This window comes from Piliocolobus tephrosceles, chromosome 10 (assembly GCF_002776525.5).
Source record: "Piliocolobus tephrosceles isolate RC106 chromosome 10, ASM277652v3, whole genome shotgun sequence".
Classification (NCBI taxonomy): Eukaryota; Metazoa; Chordata; class Mammalia; order Primates; family Cercopithecidae; genus Piliocolobus; species Piliocolobus tephrosceles.
This window is the reverse complement of record NC_045443.1, coordinates 94,068,388-94,094,824: the sequence shown is the minus strand read 5'-3', so window position 1 is coordinate 94,094,824 and position 26,437 is coordinate 94,068,388. Positions and strand designations below refer to the sequence as shown.

General features: G+C 36.8%; 1 protein-coding gene across 2 annotated transcripts in view; it reads right to left on the bottom strand.

The window, feature by feature from the left end:
- Window positions 1-26,437, bottom strand: part of CFAP54 (cilia and flagella associated protein 54) — a 389,915-nt gene that overhangs the window by 250,748 nt on the left and 112,730 nt on the right. For both annotated transcript variants that reach the window (XM_031936253.1, XM_023206706.3), the window contains exons 27-32: window positions 15,267-15,398; window positions 13,124-13,238; window positions 11,201-11,290; window positions 10,065-10,191; window positions 6,782-6,893; window positions 6,337-6,437 (exon numbers count right to left, since the gene is read on the bottom strand). In XM_031936253.1, the coding sequence (XP_031792113.1) occupies window positions 6,337-6,437; window positions 6,782-6,893; window positions 10,065-10,191; window positions 11,201-11,290; window positions 13,124-13,238; window positions 15,267-15,398 (677 nt within the window). The remainder of the gene's footprint in view (window positions 1-6,336; window positions 6,438-6,781; window positions 6,894-10,064; window positions 10,192-11,200; window positions 11,291-13,123; window positions 13,239-15,266; window positions 15,399-26,437) is intronic.

Sequence of the window (26,437 nt, the reverse complement as noted above, 5' to 3'; positions counted from 1 at the left end):
ATAGATAGATAGATAGATAGATAGATAGATAGATAGATAGATAGATAGACACACACACATACATATACACACATATATATGTATATATAAAATGATGCAGCTAAAAGATGGTTAGAAGAAAACTTAAATGTTCATGTTTTCTGGATTCAAAGCAATCCCAACCATACTTCTAGCAAGCTCTTTGTTTTTAAATTACCACTGTACAGTGTGTGTCACTTCATGACAGGGATACATTCTGAGAAATGTGTTGTTAGGTGATTTTATTATTGTTTCAATATCATAGGGTGTTCTTACACAAACCTAAACGGTATAGCCTACTACACACCCAGGCTACAAACCTCTACAGCAGATTAGGATAATAAACACTGTAGGCATTTATGACATGATGGTATTTGTACATCTAAACATAGAAAAGGTACAGTGAAAATATGATTTTATAATTATATAGGACCACCGGTGTACATGCAGTCCATCATTGAGCAAAATGTTATGCAACATGTGAATGTAATTTCAATCTTTCCTCATTAATTATTTCTCTGTTTCTCCTTCAGATTTTTAAATGTATAGAATCTTTTGGTTAACTTTTCAAAAACTGGTTTCTATCTTAATTGCATTGAAATAAAATATGGTTCACATGATTCCAATTACTTGAAATTTCTTGAGACTTGCTTTAGAGCCAATAGCATAAAAAAAATTACAGACTCAAGGAGACATAGTAATCTCAAAGAAATTGAATCTGTTGGTAAAAATGTGCAGGTATGGTGTGGTATACTACAAACACATATTTGGTACCTGTCCCCTGGTTTCTGGCACAGAGATCTTAAAACCCTTGGAATTTCCAGAGTGAAAGAAATGTGTTACTCACAGAAAGTCCCTGTGGAACATATGTAGGTCTATGCTTAGGAGGCGACTCAGGGTAGAGCCTCTAGCTAGGCTCAGGATAGAGGTTATCTTAATCATCACTAAACACATGATTAGAGGGTGAGACCTTTCATCCCCACCCCTCCCACCGCCTGGAGGGGAGGGTGGCTGCAAGCCAGGCTATGAAAACTCTTGAACTAGGAGGTTCAGGGTGCTTCCAGGTAGGTATAACCACAAACTAGGAGGGTGGTGCCCCCAATTCTACAGGGACAGAAGCTCCTGTGCTCAGGACCCATGTGGACTTTGCCCTTGGTATGTACCTCCTGACCTGGCTGTTCATTTGTATCTTTCACATTAAGCTAGTAAATATGTAAGGTGTTTTTCTGAGTTTTGTAAGCTATTGTAGCAAATTTTTGAACTTGAGGAAGGAATCTCTGAATTTATAGTCAGCTAGGCAGAAGTGTGGGTATCCTGGGATCACATTTGTGACTGGCCTCTGAAGTGGTGGCAGTGTTGTGGAACCAAGCCCTTTAACTTGTGGGATGTGCTGCTAACTCTGTGTCAACAGTGTCAGCATTAAATTGTCTTTTCATACTATAATTATGCAGGATGTTATCCTAAGGAGAAATTCCATGAAGTGCATATGGGGCTGCCCGGTTGGTGCTGGAGAATTGGTTGGTGCTGGAAAACACCATATGGTTTGTGTCAGAAGTGGTATCAGCAAAAAGATACTACGCATCCTTTAACATTTACGTAATAATGCAGTTTGTTGCATGATCATATTAAAGAAAAAAACCAATGAAAAAGAAATATTAAACAAAATTCAACATAATTTATAACAAAACTCTTAGAAAATAGAAAATGGATGACAGTTTCCTAAATGTGATAAAGGATTTCATCCCGAACCCCAAAGCAAATATAGTACTTAGAAGGGAAATAATAAATATATTTTTAAAATTCATATTACAGACAAGTTTATTCTAAAATGTATATGAAATAGTACAAGAAATAGATCTTTAAATTCATGTTACAGACAAGCTTATTCTAAAATGTATATGAAATGGTACAGATCCTAGAATAGCTAAAACAATTTTGTAAAAAAATAAAGTGGAAAGAATCACTCTACTTGATTTTAAGGTTTACTCTATAACTACACTAATCAAGAAAGAGAATGTCGTATTGGCAGAGGGAAGCACATAGATCAACGGAGCAGAATACAGAACTCAGAAATAAATCTGCACAAATATGTCCAGCTGATTTTTTACAAAGGTACAAAAGTGATTCAATGGAGGAAGGACAGTCTTTTCAAGAAATGACACTGGAACAATTAGATATCCGCAGGTAAAAACATGAAGTTCAATCTAAACCTCACATCTTATGTAAAAAATTAACTCAAAATGAATCACAACTTAAATGGAAAACATGAAACTATAAAACTTAGCAGGGGAAAAAAAGGACCTACAATTAGGCAAAAAGTTTTGAGGTTTGCCACCAAAAGCATAACCCATTAAGGGAAAAATTGGTAAGTTGGACCTCATCAAGATTTAAAAATTGTGCTCTGCCAAAGATTCTGTGAAGAGGATGAGAAGACAAGCTACATACTGGGAAAAAGTTTTGCCAATAACATATGCAACAAAAGCCTTGTATCTAGAATATATAAAGAACTCTCAAAATTCAACAGAAAAATAAAAACAGTCCAATTAGAAAATGAGCAAAAGACATAAACAGACATTTCACTAAAGAGGATATACAGATGGCAAGTAACCATATAAAAAGATGTTTGGCTGGGCACAGTGGCTCACGCCTGTAATCCCAACACTGGGAGGCTGAGGTGGGTGGATCACAAGGTCAGGAGTTCAAGACCAGCCTGACCAACATGGTGAAACCCTGTCTCTACTAAAAACACAAAAATTAGTCAAACGAGGTGGTGGTACATGCCTGTAATCCCATCTACTCAGGAAGCTGAGACAGGAGAATCACTTGAACCAGGGAGGCGGAGGTTGCAGTGAGCTGAGATTATGTCACTGCACCCCAGTCTGGGCGACAGAGCAGGACTCCATCTCAAAAAAAAAAAAGATGTTCACTATCATTAGCCATTCGAGAAATGCAAATTAAGGCCATGAGATATCACTACGCACCTATTTTAATAGCTAAAATTTAAAAAAACGTAATAATACTCAATGCTGGAAAGCATGAGTAGAAACTAGATCATTCATATACTGTTAATGGGAATGTAAAAATGAGGAGCTAGTCTGCAAAAGAGTGGAGGATGTCTTACAAAATTAAACATGCTTACCATTCGACCAAGCAATGGCACTCTTGGGTATTTATCACAGAAAAATGAAGATTTATGTTTATGTAAAAACTGCACATGAATGTTCATCACAGTATTATTCCTAATAGTCAAATGCTATTGGGTTGGAAACAATCAACAATCTAAATGCTCTTCAATAGGTAAATGGTAATAAAATATGGAACATTTATGCCATGGAATACTACTAATCAATAATAAGTGAATTCTTGGATACACACAGCTTGGGTGACTCTCAAGGGAATTATGCTAAGTGAGACAAAAAGTCAGTCTCAAAAGGTTACATACTGTAGTGGTCATACAAATTCTACAGATTGCATAGAATACATACACAGACACACAAACACACCCACATGTGCATGCAAACTTGCTGTAATCCAAATAAGGTCAGTGGATTATATCAATGTCAATTTCCTGGTTGTGATATTGTACTATAGTTGTACAGCTATCATTAGAAACTGGATGAAGGGTATATGGGATCTCTCTGTATTATTTCTTATAACTGCACATGAATCTATAATTATCCGGAAATAAAAAAGTTTTAAATACGCATCTTACAACAAGGATGTCCACAATCCACAAATGCTTTTCCTGATTGAACTCTAAGTCCTAGCCTGTAGGCTAAATATGAAAAGGAAAGAAGAGGCTGGAACATTAGAAAGGAATAAGCAAAACATTATCTCTTCAGATTATGACTGTCCACACACACACAAAAAACTGTATCTACAAATAAATTATCAAGTTGTTTAGAAGATCAGTATGCAAAAAAATCAATTATACACCTATACAAAGAATAGAAAAATTCAAAAATGTAATTTTAAAATAGCATTTACACTAATATCAAAAAACAGTTCCTTGATGTATGTAACAAAAGATATATAACATGGTTATGGAGAAAATCACAGAAATTTATTGAAAGGCATTAAAGACCTAAGAAAGTGATCTGTCTACTAACAGAAAAACACAACAGTGTAAAAAAAATAAATAATTTTTAAAAACCTTCCTACACCAATATATACATTCAATTCTATCTTTATCAAAATCATAGTAGAGTTTTTTGTATTAATCAAAAAATCATTCCATTTTGTGGAATAATACCCAAGACTTGCATGAAGGAAAAGAATATTCTGGAGAAACTTGTTCCTCAGACAGGAAAACTCAATTTAAAGCTAGAGTAATTACGATGGTTTGATATTGACTCAGGAATAATTAATAGACTAATCAAACAGAGAAGAGATCCCAAAGCTACATATATGAAAACTTGTTAAGTGATAAAGTTAACAGTGACAATAGAATAGACTACTCAATAAACTGTGCTGGTCAACTGAATACCGGTTACAAAACTAAAAAAAAGAGAGTGAAGGGGACTCATTTTCTCACCATACGCAAAAACAAATTAATGAAATTCCTAAATGTGAAAATCAAAAATTTAAATTCACAAAGAGAGTATCTTTACTACCCCAGATTAGGAAAGAATTTCCAAAACAATAAAGGGAAACATTGATATATTTGACTCCATTAAGAATCAAAACTTTTGAATTAATTATGAAAGAACTTTAAAATGTGAACTGATGAGCCACAAACTGGGAGAAGCATTAGCATCCAAACTTATAAAACTAAATAAGAAAACAAAAGTTTTTAAATGTGCAAAGAATACAAACAAGCAGTCCTGAGACTAGAAAAATCGTTGGGCCAAATAAAAATATGAAAAGATGCCTAACCTTAGGAATCAAATAAATGAAAATTGAAACAACAATGAACAACAATGAGGCAAAATTTCATACCACATAGTTCCACAAAAATGTGATAATAAAATCAAGCGTTGGTGAAGACCTTGAATAATGGAAAATTTTCACAACATTGGTAAAAATTTAAGAGCAACTTAGCAATATCTAGTAATGCTAAAATGTTCATATCTTGAAAACCACAACCCTATATATTTACCCTACAGAAACTCTCACATATACATAAGGAGATATATACAAGTTATGTCCTTTGTAACATTGTTTATAATAGTGAAAAGTTAGAATTTAAATGTTTATTTATGGGAGACTGAATAAATCATTTAAAAAATTTATTATACAACGTATAATATATATTATATAATATATGCATAATAAATATGTTATTTATATTATGCATATTAAATTATGTGTTATTCGTATTTATGTATATGTATTATGCATACAGAAATATGCATACAATAAGTACAATGCATTATACTATTACTATATAACTTATTTATTATATGATATTTATTTAGTATATAATGAAATACCATTCAGCAGTGAAATTAAGAAAGTGGACTTATGTATAAGTGACATGTCAAAAAATCACAAACATAATATTGAGAGAAAAAAAGCAAATTTCCAAAGCAAATCAGAAAAAATTATAGCATGCATTATTTGGGGCTATATACATATGTGGTTGACATACGAATTCACTCATCAGCATAATAATAACGAAATTTGGGGATAGTATTATTTCCAGGATAGAGGAAAACAGAAATGCATACCAGGATGGGTACACGGGGATTTCAACTGTGTTTGAAAGGTTTTACATGTTAAATGACATAGTTGTTATATTATTTTTTATACCCATATGTCATAATTTAAATAAAGAAAATGAAAGAATAATCAAAGAGACAGTAGGCAAATGCAAATAAAAACAAAGCGGAACTGGTTCTATTAATATCTATGTTGTGTAAATTAAAATCAAAATCACTAAACAGGTATAGAAAAACATTAGATCATGAAGGTAAGATATATAATGTATAAGAATAAAAAATTCTTATACATATGTACTTATAAAAATAGAAACTAAACATTTTGCCATATTTTGTAATCAAGAACTTTAGGTTCACTGATAATTTACCAATTTGTTCTCCTAACCACCCTATCTAAACTGTTGCCACCACCACCTTCACGCCAAGCCAAATATTCTGTATTACTTCATTTACTTTATAACATTTATCAACATTTTTAACTGTCTTGTTTATTTAGGTGTTTACTTGTTTACTATGCTTTTTTCATTAGTATGCAAGTTCCTCAAAGGCAATGATTTCACCTGTCTGATCCACCAGTGTATCCCTAGTACCCAAAATAATGCCCAACACATAGTTACCCTCAAGTAAACTTTTGTTGAATTAATTAATTAGTTAATACCTTTCATGCGCCACCATTTCAGAAATAGCTGGATTTTTTAAAATGAAATCTCTTAGAGTTTCCTTTTTTTTACTTCTTATTCTTTGTGACATTTCTGCACCCTTAATAGAGGAGATAAAATTTTACAAGTTAAATTCAAACTTTAAACACAGTAGTATAACTTATTCATACTCTAATGCTTATCTCTTGACATTGAAATACAGTAGTTCATACCCTCAACTAAAATTATTATCAAAGGCAACAGAAATACCCCTGTAGACAAAAACTCTGATTATAACAATATCTACATGTTAATCTAAAAGTTGTACTGTGTAATTATAAAATTATGCTTGTTAGTATATCCTTCTGTTTCATATTATAATGAGTTTAAATGTAGCCAATCATCTCTAGATACATGAATCTCTCAATTTCATTACCCAAAATTCAAAACTCATACAAAACTTACTCTTGAAATTTCCATTACTGCAGCTTTGAACTTTAAATATTTGTTTACTTTTTTACTCAAAGCACTGTCCTTATATTTCACTTTTATTAGTCCAAGTAGAGACTCATTCCTCCTAATAAAAAAGATAAAGTCAGTCAAAAAGACCTGCAAAAATGTTCAGAACTACCCCCAAAGTAATATGTCTTTAAAGTTTTCACTGAAATTATGCAAGAATATCCAAAACTGCTTGTGTCCTATGCATAAATTAGACTGTGATATCTCTGTTCAACATGAAATAGTCAGTTTCTCAAAATAGAAAAGTGTAAATCATATCATAAAATGTGTCAGTGAAGATGTTGAATAACAGAAACTTTTCACTTTGATAAAAGTTTAAGAGCAACTTAGCAATATCTTAACTAAGCAATATCTTAACTAAATAACTTAACTAAGCAATAACTTAGTAAAGTTAAAATGTTCATATCTTGGCAACTTCATATCAGGCAGCCCTGTATATTTACAGAAACTCTCACATATGCGTAAGGACATATGTATAAGAATGTCCTGTCCTTTGCAGCACTGTTTATAATAATAAAAAATTAGAAAGAATTTAAATGCCTATTTACAGGAGACTAAATAAATAAGTTTTAAAATGTATTATACAATGTATAGGAAGGCCGCAGTGGCTCATGCCTGTAATCCCAGCACTTTGGGAGGCCAAAGTGGGTGGATCATGAGGTCAGGAGATCAAGACCATCCCGGCTAACACAGTGAAACCCCGTCTCTACTAAAAATACAACAACAACAACAACAAAATTAGCTGGGCGTGGTGGCGGGTGCCTGTAGTCCCAGCTACTCGAGAGGCTGAGGCAGGAGAATGGCATGAACTCGGGAGGCAGAGCTTGCAGTGACCCGAGACAGCGCCACTGCACTCAAGCCTGGGCAACAGAGCGAGACTCCGTCTCAAAAAAAAAAACAAAAAATGCATTATACAATGCATAACAAAGAATATGTTGTATATTATAATCATATAATAAAAACTCCCATAGGGCCTTCTATAGGGAAAAAGAGGAGTTGAAGGCATGATGTAGATGGAACAGAACTGGATTGAAAATAAAATAACCATGGACACTTCTTCCAACTCGGAGAATATTGTAAAAGTAATCCTAGACAAGCTTCCTTGCTTCCAACAGATTTCAATCTCTTTGGTTCTATCTTTTGCAAGCTCCCAGCCACTGCTGCCCTCTGAATACCAACAGGAACTGAGCTGATCTTTTCCCAATACTATAGTCTCTCACTGTCCCTTTATTGATACTTGCCTATTTTTCCTGAAATTTCTATTTTTTTAATTTATATTTCTTCATAAGTACTAACCAGGTATGGCAAAACTGCTTAACATGATAAATGGGATCCCAAAACTTGAATAAAATGTAGGGTCTTATTAATGCAAGGCCAATGAAATGACGGGGTGAGCCTGGATAGCTAGTTCCAGGGGTTGGAGCTTGACCCAAATCCATCTTGGCCCCTTTGCTCCAGTTTTGATGAAGATGATCCTAAGCCCATGGTTGTCTGGAACCCCAGTTCAGCTGTAATAATCCTAAGAATCACCCAGTTAGTTGACATTCACTTGGGCAAATGTTTTGCTGCCTAAATTAGAAGCCTTTGATCAATGACCGTAAGGGACTTGGGGAGCCATCCTCCACAACTTGAAGCCTAAGATTGCCTTCCATTTCCAACCAGCTAGGTCTCTTCGCTACAGCCTCTCCTCTCTCTCTCCCTCACTACCAGCGTGCTTGACCTGGTTGTTATGTTCTTCCAGGAAGAGATGGGAAGGAGAGGAGGTCACATTTAGACTACAGTCTTTGCCACCATCTCAGCATTCTCCTCCATGCACAGCAGAACCTTCATCCATTGAATAAATTAAACTCATCCACTCCTTGATCTGTTCACTGCTCTGTGGAGCTCTGACTGACCGCTTTTCATTGTGATAAATAGTATTTTAAAGTTTTTATGCAAGTCAACGTTACTGAGGACTTGTTCGTTGTTTTAACTATTTATACAGTCACGCGTCACTTAGCGGCAGGGATACATTCTGAGAAATACTTTGTTAGGGAATTTTGTCATTGTGTGAACATCATAGAATGTACTTATACAAACCTAGATGGTATCACCTGCTACACATCTAGGTGATATAGTACAGCCTATAGCTCCGAGACTACAAACCCGTACAGCATGTTACTATACTGAATGCTGTAGATGATGTTGTAACATAACAGTCAGTATTTATGTATCTAAACATATTCGAACATGGGGAAAGTACAGTATAAATACAGTATTATAAATATTATACTCTTCTTCCAGAATATCTCTTATTCTTAGGTTAGACTTCCACAGCCAGCCCTCGACATTTGCCTGCACACTGAAAGTATCTTCTGTTTTTCTTTGGAATCAAAAACATTATTCAACTCTCCTAAACATCTAATTTTAGCTGTTTTTTAAAAAATTTAATAGAACTCTAATTCTGAACAATTATGTTATTATCATGGCCTGTTTCATTTAATATAAGCAATTTCTTCTTTTATCTTTGGAAAGTATATAGCACATATATACTCTAAGCTTCTGTTCTAATAAACGAAGTACCTATTTTAGAAAGAATATCTTTCTGTTTGTTTTTAAGGGAATGTTTCTCTTTTGCTACCATTTCAAAAACAGGTTTCATGTTACTGATGTTTACTTTTATTAAAATGGGATGTACAGATCAATGCCCAGTGAAGAAAAGCCCACTCTCAGTTGGCAAAAGAAAAGTTGGATTAATTTGGCATCTCTCATAATTGGTGTGAAGCACTATCATTTTATTTGGGAGCAAAGAGAATCATTCAGGCTTAGAGAATAGGAGGGACAGTTTTAAGGTTTACTGCTTTTATTTGAGGAACTCCCTCTTCACATATACAAATGGAAACTCTAAGAAATGGCTCTATTTGTTACCACAAAAGAATTAGAAACAAGTGGGAAATGACCAAACTGGAGCTAAAACCTTGTGTGAGAAAGAACTGATGGCCTATCCATCCTGACTCAATAGCAAAAGACTTAATCTGTTTCCAGCTAGAGATATGAACATGCTCTATTCTCATTTGTGAGTACACTAGTTATTTCTTTACACAGACATAAGTTTTTACTATCTCTTAGGTGGTGGTTTTAGCTGTATATACTCCACTATCTTTTTCATCGACCTTGTATTTCTTAGAACTGACAATGATATTCGTTTTTTAAAGTTGTTAATATGTATAAAACTGATAATTGCAAGTACCTTTTCAAGAAGTCATGGACAGGAGCTGTTACCTCTACCAAAAGGTGAAATTTTTCCTCATTCATGCATTTTAGCATAACTTGCGTAAAGAATTCCAGAAATCTTGGTTTTTGCTTAAATTTCATAACTGTAATAACAAGGAAGTTCAGATATATTACTTTGTTCAGTTCAGATAAGTTACCAATATACTCAATTATTAGTACCGAAGGGTTGCCAGTGCTAGCAGTCATTTTGTTCCAACAGGCAAGTTTATTAATCTGTTTTTTAGATTTCTCCATTTTAAAAGTATATAGGAATAAATGTGGTGTGAACTATTGTTTTTCTAATATCAATGAATGTTTCACAGTCTATATTAAATTTATTTTCTAAATATCTCAGCATTGAGAAAGATTTCATTAAGGTCACTTCTAATATATGACTAACTGGGAGAAAAAGTTATTGATAATTATCCTAACTAGTGATCCTAATTTTTATTATATTTCACTCTGAATTAGTCAATTATGTTGCCATTTCTCATCAGCTAAACTTGAAATTCACTAATACATTTTTCTTTTTTTCTTTTTTTTTTTTTTGAGACACAGTCTCACTCTCTTGCCCCAGCTGGAGTGTAGTGGCATGATCTCAGCTCACTGCAACCTCTGCCTCCCAGATTCAAGCGATTCTCCTGCTTCAGCCTCCTGAGAAGCTGGGATTAAAGGCGCCCACCACCCAATGCCAGGCTAATTTTTGTATTTTTAGTAGAGACGGGGTTTCATCATGTTGCCCAGGCTGGTCTCAGGCGATTTGCCTGCCTCAGCCTCCCAAAGTGCTGAGATTACAGGTGTGAGCTTCTGTTCCCGGCCACTAATACATTTTTCAATGCCCTAGTTTTCGTAAGCTTCATAACAACACCATTCACTACCAAAATAAGTCACCATCAAGATTCTGTCTTTCCAGACTTTAAATCAGGTACCTATTTAGGTCTCTTTCATTACTTGGCAATCAAGATTCTGCATTATTCTGAGTGGGTAAGAATTCAAAGTATTCTGCCTAAAACAGGCGAAATCTTCAAGTAGACAACAGAAACAAAATCCACAGAATTAATTCTCTTCGGTGATAAATCGAATGAACAGCATATACACATCCAGTTCACCTACCTTCTTTCACGGCACCTTTGACCGACCAATTCAAAACTACGGGATAAAGAAATATAGGGTCCTCTCCTCCTGAGAGTTCAGATGTAACATCTAAGGTTAAAAAATTCAAAAGTTGTATGTTCTGTTTAATAACCCAAAATAAAAGTTTTTTTGAGTGATTCACAATAACAATTATTTGAAAGAGATGGAAAAACAGGAAAATACTAAAGTATTTATTCTAAATTATGTGCCTTAACATAGCAATTATAGTATTACATTTTGGAAATAAAAATAATCTGATGAAATTATTTGCTTCACTCTTCCCCCTAAAAGCTAAGAGGTCCACCACCAAATAGGTAAAGTTTCCAAGGCATGATTCTCTTTTGCAACAGCTGTTATATAGCAGCAAACCCAAGACTCAGAAATCTACCAGTTATATTTACTCCATTTTAGCAAAACTATCTTTAAAAGGCAGTAAAGTATAACACAGCCTGGAGCCAGACTGGCTGGGTTCAAATCCTAACTATGATAATTTTTTAGTTATGAAACCTTGGAAAGTTATTTAGCTTCTCTGTGCCTCAGTTTCCTTATCTTTATAATGAAGATAATAATAGTACCTTCCTCATATGGTTCTTATATACAGGTTGCATGAGTTTTAATGTGTATATTTTATAAAAATAGTATATTTTGTAAAATAGTAACTGGCACACAGAAAACACTGTACAAAACTATCATTTTATTATTGTTATTGAATTTACTATTCTTTTTCTAACCATTAGACCACCAGGGAGAATTTACTATTCAGCTAGTTATAGCCCATTGTGCTTCTTGGTAAAATATTTTTACTGATATTATGAAAATAAATAATTCACATTTCTAGAACACTGTATATTTTAAGGAATTATACTTCATATAGTAATAAGATGATTACAGCTTTCCCAAAGCTAGGTTAACCAATTATGGGAATAATCAAATACTTAGTTCAATTCATAAATCCATGCTTGAAACAGGCATGGAACATATTAAAAGAGAGAGATCCAAGTCAGCGAAGCCCACAAGACAGAACTGAGGCACACAGTAGGAGAGGTGAGGTAGGGACATGGAATTCTACAAGTGTAGCCTCATCCCCAAAGGCCATGGGGCAAAAGTAGAGCCTTATACTTGGTTTAAGGCTCAAATTTGGACACTCTCTTGTTCTAGAAGATTTGAAATACCTACTTTTTAAAAATGTGACAATACTAATCATCACCAGAAACTAATTCAATTTCCCAAGTAGCCTTCCAGGCTGCAAACTCCAAAATACCAATCATTGCATTAACACATTGGTTTATTATGAAATCACCACAGTACAATGACCTAAAATTAAACTAATCTTTCACTCTGCTTTCTACTCTGGAAGGCTATGGTTCAAACCACTTACACATTAACACTGACACTATTCCTTTATTTCTCAGTTGCACTTTTTACTTCAAAGCAGTGATTTTTGTGCCACCATAACCCCCTCCCACTCTCCCACCAAGGATACCCAGATGGTTGTCACAACTAGGGGGTGGTGTGCTGTGCTTCTGTGAGTAGAGGCCAGGGATGCTACTCAATATCATACAGTGCCAAGGACAGTCCCCCACAACAAAGAACTACCTGGCCCCAAATGATAATAGTGTCGAGGCTGAGAAAACTTGCTTTAGAGTCAGAAGACACAGGCTCAAGTCCAAGTCAGCTATGTAATCCTATGTAAATCACTTAATCTTTATGAGCCACATCTGTAGAAAGTGGTTAGCAATCCCTTATTAGCAGGGTATTGTTAGGATTAATGATATAAAAGCACTGTGTAAACCTTAAAGGGTTTACCAAATGCTAATCTCATCTTAATCCTTTGAACAAAATTTTTTCTCGTTTTAAAAAACTTAATGCTAAACGGAAGTATACAGAAAAAAAAATGATTACATTGCTTTGTCAGTTTGAGTAGGTGTGTTTCCAACAAGGCCAGCTGTTCATTTATCTTTTCAGGCAATAGTATCTGCTGTGGCTTCTTAGTCTTTAAAGACTTCTTAGAAGAATCCTAGAAACATTGGTTAAATGTCAAAATGTACTTTAACGTGTTGTGACAACTGTCATTTTCAAACAACATTCTTTAAATTCTGTTTTCATACTTTCATACTTGGTAGATAAAACTATGATCCACATAACAATATTAATTAATAACAATGAATAATAACAGTTATTGCGCTCTAATTAAATGTAGACATAGTACTGTGTTTCATGGAGATTGACCAAAATACGGCTTCTTTTCCCTCTCCCTTTCTCCCAGTAACTTTCACCTACCTAGCCAGCCCCCTCCAAAACCTGCAATCTCAAAGTAGCCGAGGATATGTCTCTAAAAATCTTAAAAAGACAATTCCCCGCCTGCCCTCAGAAATGTACCCCTTTACTCTTTTTTCCCTTTCTTTTTCCCAGAAGGAGCTTCTTTACAACTAAGCTAATTGCCTTTGCTACTTTGCCTTTCATTGAAACATAAGGAGATCAGTAATTAGTGGATTAAGAACTAGCCTGTCTGCGCACTCAGGCTCACTACCATGTTTTTTCTGTCTGAGCCTGAGAACTGACCTGTTAATATCTCTTGTTCAAAAAAAACCTTCCAAGCCCCTTCAGGCTTAAAGGAATCTTGAGTAGCTCTAATAATTTCTGACTCCTATAAACTAACAATCTCAACAATCTTAGATGAAAGAATCACAACCTTCTGCTGGACTATAAGCTTCAAGGAGAGAGGCATAAGGCCTGTCCTACCATGATGTGGAAGGCCCTGAGTCAAGGCCTGGGTGACATAAAAGGGCTGATGGACTCTGAGAGTAGACACTGCATGGCACAAAAACAAACAAACAACCCTCATATTGCTTCCAGCTTAATCAAAAATCCCTCTAGACAAAACATCCTCCTAACTAGAAAAAAAAAAGTATTATAGCTTAAAAAGTCATCCAGTAAAACAGTGGTGATTTTTTAAAGATTTTTTTGGCAAACAAATGCTTACTTGGAAATTCAACATATCACAGAGATAGAAATGGAGCTACTCTTAAGTGAGACAGAGTCAGGGATGAGAGCCTCTACCTCCACCCAAGCCATGGAAGGAACTTCAAGTAATTCCTAGTACCCTCAGAAACCCAATGAACTGGCCAGGCACAATGGCTCATGCCTGTAATCCCAGAACTTTGGGAGGCCAAGGTGGGAAGATCACCTGAGGTCAGGAGTTCAAGACGAGCCCGGCCAACATGGTGAAACCTCATCTCTACTAAAAATACAAAAATTAGCCAGGTGTGGTGGCACATGCCTATAATCCTAGCTACTCGGAGGCTGAGGCAGAAGAATCACGTGAACCCAGGAGGCAGAGGCTGCGGTGAGCCAAGACTGCACCACTGCACTCCAGCTTAGACTATAGAGTGAGACTGTCAAAAAAAAAAAAAAAAAGAAAAGAAAAGAAAAGAAAGGAAGAAAGAAAGAAAGAAAGAAAGCAACCCAGTGAACTAAGTAACATTTCAAAACTTGATCTACAAAAATATGTAACTACATAGTTTCAAGGAAAGGCAATAAGCATAAGCTCTTGTAAGATTCATGCTTGGAAGGCAGATATTAAAAGTTCACCTCAAAAATTAGCAGTCTCATAAAGAAGAGAATGTAGGTATCACAGTGAGTTTCAGAAATCTACTTTGAACACAAAGTAAAAAAATGCTGACATGTATTTGCTATATTCAATGATCCACCCAGAACAGTAAAATCTTAGATTTGGAAGAGACTTTAGAGAGCTTTTAAGTCCAATGTCCAACTGGGTGTAAGAAGCTCTCTATCATCACCTAACTGATGGTTGAGGCTGGTGATGGGGACTATTCAGTACGCTAGCAGAGATTCCTTTTTCATTTTCTTGACTATAACAACAACAAAAATAAAACCCAAAAGCTCTTTACTATAATACTTTACTTATATGTAAATATAACAAGTGTAAAACTTATCAATTTTCTAATATGCTTAATAATACTACATTAACCCTAAAAGACACAAACTAAACATAGGTTTAAAAATGAGAAACAGAAACAGTTACCTCCTCTGGCATTTCTTCTTGTTCATTACTACCATCAAACGGAGACTTGCATCCCGGTGTGATGTCCAACATTTTTTTCCCATAATTTATAATCATTACTGCCAGGTCATATTCCCTCCATGAACGAAGAATCTAATTTAAAATATTTATTAATTATCTCTGTTGGGCATTCTTGTCTATTTTCAAGTATAATGGATCATTTTTCATAAATTCAAAAGCCCCATAGAGTTTTCAGTCTAAGAATCCCTCTTTTATTGTTAAGAAAACTGTAAGTTTACCTCCAGATCGTATTAACACATTGAGTGCAATTAAAGATGCATAATTCAACTATTTTAAGTAAAGGACTAATAATGGGATCTCATCAATAATAAACTTCCCATATCTCTGAGCCATATAGCCATATACCTTCTGATACAGTGAGTTAACTATTGGGAAAACAATTCCTTTCAAAAAATCCATATTTAAAAAGTCATTTGTAAAGGCCACATCACCACTACTTCTTACATTGAGTTGCTTTCTATGGGAAATGGCACAATTACTAACCTCATGATGTCTTAAGGAGCATTTACATCACTAAGTGATTTATAAGACATTCTGCTAGAAGACTAGGTTAGATACAAGCTGTTTTTGGCAGATTCCCCATCAACCCTAGGGGAAGTGTGCACTGTAGTCATAAGGGGAAGAGGCCTATTTAGCCTCTCTCACATCCCCTAATACCAGTTCTTTGGCCTTATCTATTCTGGCCCTTACCTACCTTTCTAAGGTAATCTTCCACTACTCATCTCCTTGTACTTTAATCTTACAAAATATTGAACCAATTATAAAATCTGACAGTCACCATTGTGTTACAGGACTTCATGTCTTCCCACAGCTGAGCCATTTCCCAGAACAGCTTTCTGCACCTTGTTTATACAGCTTCACCTTGCCATTAAAACCTTGGCTCTAGCATCAACTTCAGGAAAGCTGCCCTGGTCAGCAATCTGATTTGCATATATTCTGCCGTAGGGAAGGGTCAAAGAAGGGGACACACTCATTGTGAGCCCCTTAAGAGTGACTGGGGTATAAATAAGTTTGTGTGAATTTGTTATATGTAGATACATTCTGTTGAGTATGTTAGTATTTAAGACAAGTGTATTAGTTTGTTCTCACACTTATAATAAAGACATACCCAAGATGGGGTAATTTATAAACGAAAGAGGTTTAATTGACTCACAATTTCACAGGGTTGGGGTGGCCTCACAATCACGGCTGAAGGTGAATGAGGGGCAAAGTCATGTCTTACATGGTGGCAAGCAAGAGGGCCTGTATAAGGGAACTCCCCTTTATAAAACCATCAGATCTCACGAAACTTATTCACTATCACGAGAACAGCACGGGACAGAACTGCCCCCATGATTCAATTACTTCCCACCAAGTCCCTCCTACAACATGTGGGAATTATGGGAGCTACAATTCAAGATGAGATTTGGGTGGGGAGACAGCCAAACCGTATCAATAAATAACAATTGTTACTTCTCAATTAACAATTGAGTGGCTACTTAGACCTGAGAAACCCTATCTAATGCTAAGAACAGGAACACGTTTCTTTGGGACCAGGGCAAAGGCACTAAACTAATAGTGACTGTGGAACAGAGTGTGGGAAAGAAAGTGCCAAAATAAATTTTGTGAGTTTTTTAAAATTTTTTATTTGTTTACTTATTTTATATTTTGTAGAGGCAGGGTCTCTCAAGGTGCTGGGATTACAGGCATGAGTCACCATGTCCAGCCAAAATAAATTTTGAATAGGTAGGGTTAGGTCATGCAAAACCTTGAATGCTCAGCAAAACAGTCAAATCTCATTATGAAATGTATATGAGAGGGAGAAAGGTTTGCTATAAGGAAATAGAATTGAGCTAAGTTTTGCTATAAGAAAACAGAAACGAGTCTGCTCTCCACTCTACTTAATTTTGCTTTCTGACATATTTAGGTCCTAAGCTTATAGATAACTGGGCAATCTTTTCCCCTTCTCTTAATATGCTAGTAGAAAATAATAAATGATAAAGAATTTTTTCCAACCAAAGGAAAAACAGAGGACCAATTCTATTTAACATACCAAATGATGAACAAACACAGAGTATGCCAGATGTTTAGCGTAACAATTTTTAAATCATGCAAAAGTAATGACATATTGAAGATGGCGAATCTCACAAGTAGCATGTTAGAAAAACATACCAATGCTTAAAGAAGAAAGACTCAACCATCTGAAAAGATTACCAATTTTTAAAATAGACAGAGGAAAGAAACACAGCCATTTGACTAATCAGGTTTTACATGTCCTAAGAGAAAATCCAACATTCTTTATATCAAATGAAGAACTGAAATCTGGGATTCAGGGTTAGTCCAGGATCCTGGAACTGTAGGCTAGACTGGAGGAAGCTTCTAGAATGGCAATTCTCAACATATTAGGGACTAAAGCAAGTCAAATATCAAAATCCTGACATTAATGTATTATTTGTTTTTGAATGTTCAGAACACATTCAGGCTGGTCGCGGTGGCTCATGCCTGTAATCCCAGCACTTTGGGAAGCAGAGGCAGGTGGATTGCGTGAGCTCAGGAGTTGGAAAACAGCCTGAGTAGCATGGCAAAACCCCATCTCTACAAAAAATACAAAAATTAGCCAGTGTGGTGGCACGTGGCTGTAGTCCCAGCTACTCAGAGGCTGATATACAAGGATTGCTCGAGCCAGGGAGGTTGAGGCTGCAGTGAGCTGAGATCGTGCCTGATCTGTGTCCCAGAAACAAACAAACAAACAAACACACATTCAGGGTCATTTCTACAGTAACATCACTTGGATTTCAACGATTCCTCCAATGGGAGAAGAAGGGTGTGGGGGTCCTGGCCAGCAAGTCAGGAAATGCACAGAGCCAGCTAGAAGCTGGTGTGTGCTAAGAGAGAAAATTCATCCAAAGCTGAGAAAGGCAGCATGTGAATTCCAGGACATCAACCTCCACTGGGCCCCAAATGCTGGTTGGAAGCCCAATTTATTCTAGGTCAGCATTCTCTCCCATCTTCTCCAGTGGCTGGCCCAAACCAACCTATTCTCAAATCTTTGAAAACCACCCTTACCCATCACCTCCTAACTGTCAGCAAATGACCTTGCTTCCTGTCCACAGAGAAAATGTAAGGGAAGTAGCTTATCTCCCATCCACAAACCCATCATCACACATCTGTAACTACAACCACCCTTCCCTCTTTGAGAGAAGAGAAGCCAATCTCCTGTCCAGACTAACCCCTCCCACACGTGCTGGGATCCCACGGCCTCATGCCTTCAGGGATCCTGCTCTAGTCCTCACACCACCTCTCTCAAGTCTTCATCCTTTCCCTTTCCTGGTCCTTCCTCATCAATATTTCAATGTTTTGGAGTACCTGGATAAGCTGAATTGGTTTCTTTGGATTGTTTTTAGCAGAAGTTGCCACTGGCAAGATGCAAGTCACAAGCTGCCTTGAAACACAGTTTCTTTCTTTCTTCTGGAAGACATTGCAGTAACCACTGTTAGTTACTTAAACGTAAATACTTGTATTCAGTGCCCTGGAAAGAGAGTGTAACCTGGCCTTCCCTTATTTGAAAAAGACACCCCCTTCCCTGGAAATACTCACTGATAGAAGAGCTTTTTGGGGGTCGGATTAGGCCAAGCAGATAAATATATTCTTTTTTTATTTTTTTTATTTTTTTGAGACAGAATCTTGCTCTGTCACCCAGGCTGGAGGGCAGTCGCATAATCTTGGCTCACTGCAAGTTCCACCTCCCGGGTTCACGCCATTCTCCTGTCTCAGCCTCCCGAGTAGCTGCGACTACAGGCACCCACCACCTCGCCCGGCTAATTTTTTGTATTTTTAGTAGAGATGGGGTTTCACTGTGTTAGCCAGGATGGTCTCGATCTCCTGACCTCATGATCCGCCCACCTCGGCCTCCCAAAATGCTGGGATTACAGAGCCACCGCGCCTGGCCCGCAGACAAATATATTCTAAAGAAAAGTAATCTTGGAAGATAGACTTTGGGCCCAGCATAACACAAATTAATGCGTGTGTGATTGTAACACTGGAGAAAGAAAAGGGTGCTTTGGATTGGAGAAAGTAAAGGGTGCTTTGGATTGCATGGGACCCCCGCTTTCAATGGTATCACCATGTGACAATGACAGAACTAACAGCAGCAGGAATGTTCTTGAGGTTGGGAGGGGTTAGGAATGACAGAATAGCTTTAGACTAATCAAACTCTTCAGTAATCCCTCTTGCCTAGTATTTGGAAGAAGGATTGGCCTTTTGGACTAAGTGCACTCTTGAAATTGTTAGAAAATTCTCTTCCCTTCTCACTCTATGCACTGTCCCCTGCTGGTGGCATCTATTTCTACTGCTTCAGTTGCAGTCTTGATACTAACAACTTCTTTGTCTTTACACACATATCACATCTCCCGAGCTCCAGCCTGATAGGTCCTGTTATATAAAGGTCACCTCTTTGGATACCCTATCGACTCCAAAATTCAATCTGTTCAAAACTCATTACCTTCCCCTTCACCACACAAAGTTACTCCTCATGCAGGGTTCAATGAGTAGTGTTATATTCACCCAACTGCCCAGGCCAGGTAGCTGAATATTACTGCTGCCTCTTCCCTCTCCTTCCTTTATTCTTATCTATTAAAGTTTCAGATTCTCAATTCTATCTCATAAATAATTCGTGAATCCTTTCCATTCTCTCTACCTCCACTTTTTCCATACCGGTTTAGTTTATCTTCTCTTATCTTTGAACTCATCTCTGCCTCAGGTCTTATCTCCTCTAATTGTTAGCTGTTGTACAACAATAACAATTTCTTTTTTCTAAAATACAGATCTCCTTATGTCATTCCTGGGTGTGAAACCCTTCAATGGTGCCTCCCTGACCTCACAAGATGGCCATTTATCACCTGGTACCTGTCCATTGCTTAACCTTTTAAGGCAACTGAAATATTGCATTATGTCCTCCATAATAAAAGATAAATTTGATTATTTTCCCAAATTCTAAAATTGTTTCATATTTTCTAACTGATTACTCCCTGGAGTGATCAATGTTAATAATCCTATGCCTTCATATATTTTCCCAACCTAATATTTGCCTTTGAGCTTTGCTTATAGTGTCTTGCCATAAAAATGTTTTAATCATCATGTAATCTAATTATCTATCTTTTTCTGTTTATCTTTTTAATTTTGTGGCTTATCAAGGAAAGTGTCCCTTGACTCCAAGGCCATATAAATATCCTTAAATCCATCTAGACTTCATTTTGTTTATGGCATGAGATAAGGTTCTGGCTTTGTTTACTTTCAGATGAACAGTCAAGTTATACCAGCACCTTTCATTAAATAAACTATTATAACACACTATCATTTTCTCAGTGAAACAAATTGCTATCTTTGTCATATATTAATTTATTCTGTAGACTTGGGGGCTATTCCTGGACTTTCTATTCTATTGCACTGAACTGTTTGCCCGTTACTCTGTGACATCATTTTTTTATTAAAGTGGCTTTATGGCAAACTTTAATATCTATTGAGAACTTTTAAATTAATCAGCTTCAGAGAAACCCAATTAGAATTCTAATTAGAACTGTATTAAATTTAAATATTATTTTAGGAAGGATCTGCACTTCTGTGACAATAAGTCTACCTGTTCAGGAACTTGGCGTGGCCTGTCCTATGTTCAGATCTTATTTTGTGTCCCTCAGTAAGATTCCACAGTTCTTTTAGATTATTTAACATTTTGTTAAATTTTAAATATTGTGTATTGTAAGTGGTATATTTTACCTCTCCATTTCTTTTTTTTTTTTTTTGAGACGGAGTCTCGCTCTATCGCCGGGCTGGAGTGCAGTGGCCGGATCTCAGCTCACTACAAGCTCCGCCTCCTGGGTTTACGCCATTCTCCTGCCTCAGCCTCCTGAGTAGCTGGGACTATAGGCGCCCGCCACCTCGCCCGGCTAGTTTTTTTTTTTTTTTTTGTATTTTTTAGTAGAGACGGGGTTTCACCGTGTTAGCCAGGATGGTCTCGATCTCCTGACCTCGTGATCCGCCCGTCTCGGCCTCCCAAAGTGCTGGGATTACAGGCTTGAGCCACCGCGCCCGGCCTCCATTTCTAATTATTGCTAGTATTTTTAAAAGCCTATCATTTTGTAAGTGTATTACATAGAATCACTTTATACATTCTCCTTGTAATCCTAGTAATTTTTTACCAGATCTTCATGGGGTTTTGAGACCAGTACAATTATAGATAAATTATACTTTTCTAATATTACAAAATTATTTTCTATCCTTATCTAGAACATGAGAAAGAACCTCTAAAAACACTGAATCTCACTGTTAGGAGTCAGCATCTATTTCCTGCGGCTAATTTTTAAAGAAATGACTCCAGAAATTTGCCATTCAGTATGATATTTGCTGTAAAATGTTGGTAAATGTCTTTGTCATTATTTAATAGCTTCTTTCCTTTCCTAATTTATTAGAAATTTTATTAGGAAAGGTTACTAAGTGTTATCAAATGCCTTTGTGGCATTTTTCATATAATCTTATTTGTCTCCTTTACCTTGCTGTTGCAAAAAATTCAAGTTTTGTTTTAATTCTTGACAATGAGACTGTCCTAAGACCAGAAAGTGACCAAATGCCATTCAGGAGCAGAGAAGGGTGATCTGACAGAACAGATTTGAAGGACACTACATAATGACTCTCTTTGTTCTGATTAATATTTTGGGCTCTGAACTCTGCTTTTTCTGATTTGAAAATTGCCACTCCTCCTTTAATTTGTATGCATTTTCCCAGTACCATTGTCTATCCATTTATTTTCTCAAGCATTGTTTGTCATCATGTTTTAGGACTGTTTCTTGAAATAGTATACATTTTAACTTAACTTTTTAGCCTATCTGGTAATTTCTGTCTTCTGAATTCATTCAGCTGAACTGAAATGATCAATATACTTAATTATATTCCTTCCATCTTATATCTTCTCTTTTTCCTTCTTACTTTTGCTGAAAATTAGCCATTTTTCCTCCCTGTCAGTTTTTCCTGTTTCTGTTTTCTCTCTCTCATTCCTCCCAGTTCATGTTTTCTCCCTGTCAATTTAGAAGTCCTACTATGCAGCTGGGAATGGTGGCTCACACCTGTAATCCCAGCAGTTTGGAAGGGTGTGGCCAGTAGATGACCTGAGGTCAGAAGTCCTGGACCACATGGTGAAACCCAGTCTCTACTAAAAATACAAAAATTAGCCAGACATAGGGTGCATGCCTGTAATCCCAGCTACTCAGGAGGCTGAGGCATGATAATTACTTGAACTGGAGAGGCAGAGGTTGTAGTGAGCTGAGATTGAGGCACTGCACTCCAGCCTGGGTGATAGAGTGAGACTCTGCCTCAAAAAAGAAAAAAAGAAAAAAAAACAGAAGTCCTACTATGCTGTAAAGTTCTGCTCATGGTTACGTATTTCTCTGAGTCACCTTTAAATACATATATAGAGAAACACATTTATATTATATCAAAAAATAATTTTATATGTATGTGTGTGTGCATGTGTGTGTGTGTGTATATATATATATATATATATATATGCATATATAAAACACACAACCATGCACCAAAAATCTTTGCCTGTTCATACCTCCCCTTATGCCAAACAGATGGAAGTTTTAGTTCTAGGTTACTAACAAATTTTTCTTTCAAGGATGACTCTTCTCTTTAAAGAATCCCTACTTAGCATTTATATTACAAAGTCCTAGTCATATCATTATTATCTATTTAATTTTAATAATACATATATTGCAAGATTCATTGCTCCCATTATTCCTCTCCTTTTTGTCTTTCCCTGTCTTGGGATTTCTGTTCTGAATCAATTGTCATTTGATAGAGTATTTCCTCAAGTGTTTTCCTCAGATAAGTACATGGGCAGAATACTTTTTAAATGCCCACACTTCTGAAAATGTTTATTTTGCCCTGACAAATGAATGATATCTTTCCTGGTTATTAATTTTTGGACCTCGGTCTTTTTCCCTCAGGATTCTACAAATGTTGTTCCAGTGTTTTAACCTCTGGCATCGCTGATTGGAAAAAAAAAAGTCTGAAGCTAATTGATTCTCTTTCCATTGCAAATAAATGTTCTTTGGGTCTCAAAACTTTTAAGATTTGTCCTTATCCTTTGACTTCAGGGATTTCACCCACATGTACTTCCATGTGTATTCTTACATTAATCCTGCCTGGGACTCAGGAAGCCTATTCCTTCTCCATTTGCTTTTCTTTTCTACCTCCAGACTTCTTTTGTTTTCATGTTATGACTTCTGGATCTGCCTTCTCAATTTATTTACCACCTCTAGGTAATTCTGTACTATGTTGGAGGGGATATTTCTTAAGCTTTCAGATTTGACTCAAGAAATACCATAACCATACTCTTCCTCTATTTGATTTTTTTCAATCAAAAATCAAATTCATTCGTTCAGTTACAGAAGAGTTGTTTCTTTCTTTTATATCACATGATTGTATCTCCTTAAAAGTTTTCTCTGCCTTTTTTTAAACCAACTCTTCTCTAGTCTTTTTCCAACATGGTGAGAGTAAAAACGCAGTGATTTTGGTGTCTGGCTTGCTCTTTTTGCCTTGGAGTACTGAGTCTCCTTCAGCGAGTAATTGCTTTTTTCTTCCTGCTAATGGCTTATGTTCCCTCAGCATCTACACAGACCAGGTCATAGCAGTCTCTCCAGCACTGATAAGTCAGTGACCAACCGAACGAATATTATTTCCTGCTATTGAGGTCAGGCCATGAACAGACGGCAAATAATGGCTTCTTTGCTAAGGTGGAGGGTAGAAGGCTCTCTGTTGCCAGACCTCCACAGAAGCAAGCTTACATCCTAACTAAAGCAATGGATCAAATGAGCTCACCTACACAGCGTTCTTCCAGATCTCTGGTCAAATCGCAAAGGTCCTATGACAACCACATAAAACAGCCAGGCAGATATGGACCTTCTTTGAGGGAATCACTGGATTCTGTCAATGAAAGCCTTTGAGGAACCACACAATGCTGGTCTTTGAGCCAAGCAACGAGAACAAACAAGCCGACCTCTCTGCCTCTTGTCCCTTAGTTCCTTCTCGTTTCCAAGGTGAATGAGGTCCCATAAAAAGCCTTTTACTCAGATATTCTGGCCTAAGATACCCCCTCCAGCCTTTACCAACTGGTCTGCTCAGGCTACTACAATCTGCCAAAATAAAAAACGAAAAAGAGAAAAGTCAGGGATGTGTGATTAAGCTGCCATCTATTCAGAATTGCTCATCTCTTTACCTTAAAACAAATAGCCTTCCTGCAAGCCTTTGAGCTATGATAAATACTTTCAAGTATTTCTTCTCATTAAAGCCTAAATAAATTTTGTTAACCATTTTGTTTTCCCATATTTTTGTAACAAACGCAAAACACTTGGGAATACAGTGATTCTGTTTACAAACAACACTAAGCACAACTATGGCTCTATAGACCTCTTACAATAACTCTCAAGTCAACAGGTTGGGAATCCATTGCTCCACATGAATGGTCTGTCCTGCTTAAACTTGCCCACTCAACTGTAGGCTAAAATTGGTCATGAACCTCTAAGTCCATTCACTTGCATAGTCCTTCATGCCCTCTGCCAACAAAGCTGTTCCTCCTCCATCTGTCTCAGCTCTACTCTTCTTCTTGCTACAAGGTTATCCTGTCTAAAGTAGGCTCAGCCTCATAAATCTGTCTCCTTTAACTGCTTTTACTTTTGCTGATAACACTTAAAGCTTCATGAAGTTATATTTTATGTGTATGTTTGTTTTCTGTCACCCCCCCACTAAATCACAAGCTCTGTGAGACAATGTTGGTTTCTTTTTAAATAAAGAATGCCTACAGGTAGGTATACCTAATCTCTAGTTTGTCTCAGGACCCGACAAACCTTGTCTTACATTCAACCAATTCACCAATTATTTTACCTGCTTGGTCTCAGAAGGCATTTGAGTTGGTAACTCCTGCTCAGAGCATACCTAAGTCTCATCCCCAGAGTGAAGCCTTCCCCAATCATCCCATCCCTTAGTGGTCATCTTCCTGTATCCCTGTTTTGTCACCACCATCCATTCATCACCTAAGCTAGAAACCTGGGTGTCATTCATTATTCATTCTTCTCCTCCTGCAATTACTATGGAGTTCTCTTTAATTCTTCGTGCATATGTCAAGAACCCAAACCAGTGCCTGACACAAATAAGTAATTGTAAATATATATTGAATGAAGGAATAAAACAAAAATGAAAATTCTGTTTCTATCCTGACCACATTCTTGCCTATGTCTTCTCCCAGGTTTAGATATCCAGATACAGCACTCTTGACTGGCACAGTCTGAATTCACCTCTCCAGTTAGTCCTTTGTTGAGTTCGGGGTCCTGCACACCAATCTCAGAATCATCCTTAGACTCTGCCTAGTCAGCCCTTTCCTTCAGGCCTAACATCATTGTTTACATTCTAATGTCATGAGATTAACACACCCCTCCATTAGTCTCTGACTCTTCGCTTATAATCTGGCTGTTTGGTTTCTTGATATCTTCTAAGCCCCACTATCTCAATGGCTGGGTTAAGATACTTAAAGTCTGCCGCAGGTTCCACTGAAATCACAACCTGATAAGATGATATGCAGGTTTACTGCAGTATAATAAATATATAATTAATGTTTTAGGGTTTTGAAACAAATATGTTCTGTGTGCCCATATATAACGCCTATAAAATATACAAATGCAGTCACTTCCAAGATGGCCGAATAGGAACAGCTCCAGTCTACAGCTCCGAGTGAGACTGACATAGAAGACAGGTGACTGCTGCATTTCCAACTGAGGTACCTAGTTCATCTCACTGGGACTGGTTGGATAGTGGGTGCAGCCCATGGAGGGCAAGCTGAAGCAAGGGAGGGCATTGCCTCACCCAGAAAGCATGAGGGGTTGGTGGATTTCCCTTTCCTAGCCAAGGGAAACCATGAGTGACTACACCTGGAGGAACGGTACACTTCTGCCCAAGTACTGTGCTTTTCCCACGGTCTTCACAACAGGCAGACCAGGATATTCCCTCCCGTGCCTGGTTTGGCAGGTCCCATGCCCATGGAGCCTTGTTCGCAGCTAGCGCAGCAGTCTGAGATCAACCTGGGA